The following is a 3,408-nucleotide window of genomic DNA, read 5'->3' as shown; positions in this document are numbered from 1 at the left end:
TATTTTAACTTCCATTTCCCTATAATAGAATCCATACTCAACGAAGGCCAGGTCACCTTTCACTGTACCTACACAAAAGCTTCATCTTCATCCTCATCAGTTGTTTCATTCAAATTATATTAACTTTCAGCGAGTTGGACTAGTTTCTAATATGTACAGTAAACTGCATACGGCAGATCTAACACACCATAGTGTGTCACGTGCTCCAGTGTTAATACACTGGGTATGATTTTTATGCAGTTAAGGACATTTAAATCTAGAAGACATCCTAATATCAAAGTTTAGATGAAGTCACAAGTCAAATGGATTAACCTTTTTAGCACTTGAGATTTTCTCGAAGTGTGATTATGGAGTTAAAAAAATAAAAATTTCCAGAGAAGTCCTAATAAATAGTGTTATTACTCATCCAAAGCTCTGCCTTTCTTCCCTTGACTCTAAAAAAGTTTCAAAGTGGACAAATTTTTACATCTTTCTTTTATCCTTTGATTTTCTCTAGAACAACTGCTTACATGGAAAACAGAGTACTGACTGTAGTGGTTGAAAGAGTTTACGCTGGAGTCAGATGATGTGGGTTCAAATTTCAGATTCACCACTTGCTGCTGTGAGCCTGGGCAAGAGATGTAAATCTGTTTGAGGCTTGGTTTCCTTATACGGATGATGAGAGTAGCTATAGGCATGGCTCATAGGACTGCAGTAAAAATTAAATGAACTGATAAATGTAAAATAGTCAGAACCATTTAAGCACCTAAGTGCTCCAGAAATTGTGATCAGTAACAATTCATCCACATTTCTCAGTCCCCCAAAAAAGCATCCCTTTCTGGCCAGCTGGATCACTTTGCTTCATAGTCAAATTGAAGATGAAAAAGATAAAGGGGCAGTGGTTGACACTGGAGCCATGATGCTGGGAAATAAACTGTCATGTGAGACCCAAGGGCCCGATTATCAGGGTCAACACTGAGTAATACTGACACTCCTTAAAGGTGAGGCATCAATTATTCATAGGGCAATGACCAAATTTTAACAAATATGGGCGATTATGGGTTATGTACCAAATGAACGCCAATAACTACTTAGCTGTGGTAAAGAATCTTAATTGAAGACCAAATAAAATGAACTTATAAAGGCTTTCAGAGGTTGAACAAATAACTCAGGAATAGGGCAATTATTATTCAGAGACAGATTATTTATACACAAACAAGGAAGAGATTTTGAGAATTATGTAAATCATAGCTAGTCAAGGCTTATAAAAGGCCCAACATGGAAGTCACCACCAAAACTCAAAAACTTCTCTTGGCAACCCAACTCTCAACCCAGCTCCTGACCATGGCCTGCTGCTCCACTAGCTTCTGTGGATTTCCCACCTCCTCCACCAGTGGGAACTGTGGCTCCAGCTGCTGCCAGCCCAGCTGTTCCCAGCCCAGCTGCTACCAGCCCAGCTGCTGCCAGCCCAGCTGCTACCAGCCCAGCTGTGGTGGGACCAGCTGTGGCACTGGTGGTGGCCAGGAGGGTGGCTATGGAGCTGTGAGCTGCCGAGTCAGGTGGTGCCGCCCTGACTGCCGCGTGGAGGACACCTGCCTGCCCCCCTGCTGTGTGGTGAGCTGCACGCCCCCAACCTGCTGCCAGCTGCACCACGCCCAGGCCTCCTGCTGCCGCCCATCCTACTGCGGACAGTCCTGCTGCCGCCCAGCCTGCTGCTGCTACTGCTGCCAGCCCAGCTGTTGTGAGCCCATCTGCTGAAAGCCAGGCTGCTGATTTTGAAGTTTCAGCTTCCAAATCAATTCATGAACTAATTAGCTCTTCCATCATCCATGGAGCACTAACAAATTCTTGAACTTTTATTTGGTTTTTGTTGTGGGGGATACCAAATATTTGGGCCTCACCGACCTATCTGATTCCATTCACTTCTGGAAAGACCTCGATCTCCCCAGTGAGGTTGCCAAAATACAAATTTAACTCAAGAAATTGCCTTCAGCACACATTTCAATCTACTCTGTGACTCAGTGCCACCAATGCCGCAGAATCATCTGTCCTTCTCAGATATGTTCACCTCCTACACACCACCATTTTGCAAACTGCACTTTTTATGAAAGGGGAATAATATACCAAGGTCTATTAAATTATATCTATTTGGTGCAGCAAACATATCTCTTTTTCTTCACTGAGTGTGTTCATGATATGTGTTTCATAAAAAGTCACAAAAGATTTTACTCTGTTTTTGTTATCCCACACTGCTTTCTAGGCAATTTGACCACATCTAATGGAGGTTAATCCCCATAAAAAAATACAGCAAAGGTAGTTACACAGGGCCTCAGAAGTGGCACAGGCTCTATTTCCATATCCTGACCTCACAAAGTGCTTTCATAACCAGAAAGTTACAGAAGTCAGGAAGCAACTCTGAATCCAGAGCCAGAATATGATGTATTTTTTTCAAGTCTGTTAGAGGAATGCTCTTTCAGGCCATCTTCAAACTGTGGGAACATATGCTAATATTATTATACTCTTCCATTTCTACATAGCCTTACAGAGTAAAGCAAGAGAGCTACAAGTTGGGGAAGCCTCTCTGAGGAAATATGCTTTTGGTTAGATGGAGAATTCTACTTTTTCCCCTGTTTCTAAAATGAAAGTGAAGATAATAACATAACTAATTTGGTTTAAAATTTTCACTTAGAAATACACATACTTATTATACATACACATGCATTTATACATAATACACAATGAAGGAAAAAATAATATACAATGAACTTATACATATCTAAACAGAGCATCAAGAAATGCTTCATAAATCTGGGTAGTTTTTGGAAGGATCAGGATTAATTTGTGGTTTCTTGGACTTAGAACTGGAGGGAGCCAGGGGCTCCTGGGTGGCTCAGTCAGTTGAGTGACCGACTTGGTTTCAGCTCAGGTTGTGATCTTGGAGTCATGGGACTGAGCCCTGCATCAGGCTCTGGGCTCAGCTCAGAGTCTGCTTAGGACTCTTTCTCCTTCTCCTTCTGCCCCTCCCCCTGCTTGGTCGATCGGTGTCTCTCTCTCCCCCCACCCTCACTTCTCCCTCTAAAATAAATAAATAAATCTTAGAGAGAAAAGACGGCAGAGGAGTAGGGGACCTTATTCCAACTGGTCCCCGGAATTGAGCTGGATATCTACCAGACCACTCTAAACACCCACGAAATCAGCCTGAGATGTAAGAAGACCTGGATCTCTACAAAACAGAATATCACAGGCAGTTGGTTTCGAGGTACGAAGCAGGGAGCGTGATTCCGCAAGCAGATATCGGAGGATAAACGGCAGTAGGAGGGAGTCTGGCTGTGGGGATCTGACACCGCCAGTGAGCGATAGCTTCCCACACTGGGGATGGGGCACAGACTCACAGACCTGTAGCAGCTGGAAAGGACTTTAGATGGAAAC

General features: G+C 43.2%; 1 protein-coding gene across 1 annotated transcript; it reads left to right on the top strand.

Moving 5' to 3' along the window:
- Positions 1-1,323: 1,323 nt before the first annotated feature.
- LOC118024875 (keratin-associated protein 9-3-like) lies at positions 1,324-1,737 on the top strand. The gene has a single exon (XM_035027082.1). The coding sequence runs from the start codon at positions 1,324-1,326 to the stop codon at positions 1,735-1,737; it is 414 nt and encodes a 137-aa protein (XP_034882973.1).
- Positions 1,738-3,408: the final 1,671 nt, after the last annotated feature.

This window comes from Mirounga leonina, unplaced genomic scaffold, assembly GCF_011800145.1.
Source record: "Mirounga leonina isolate KUSES-001 unplaced genomic scaffold, KU_Mleo_1.0 Mir_200, whole genome shotgun sequence".
NCBI lineage: Eukaryota > Metazoa > Chordata > Mammalia > Carnivora > Phocidae > Mirounga > Mirounga leonina.
Note: the sequence above shows the minus strand (reverse complement) of the source record. Positions and strands in the feature narration are given on the sequence as shown.

What these genes read in the sequence shown, in the direction of transcription:
- LOC118024875 (XM_035027082.1), top strand. Translation starts at nt 1,324, where the DNA reads ATGGCCTGCTGCTCCACTAGCTTCTGTGGATTTCCCACCTCCTCCACC.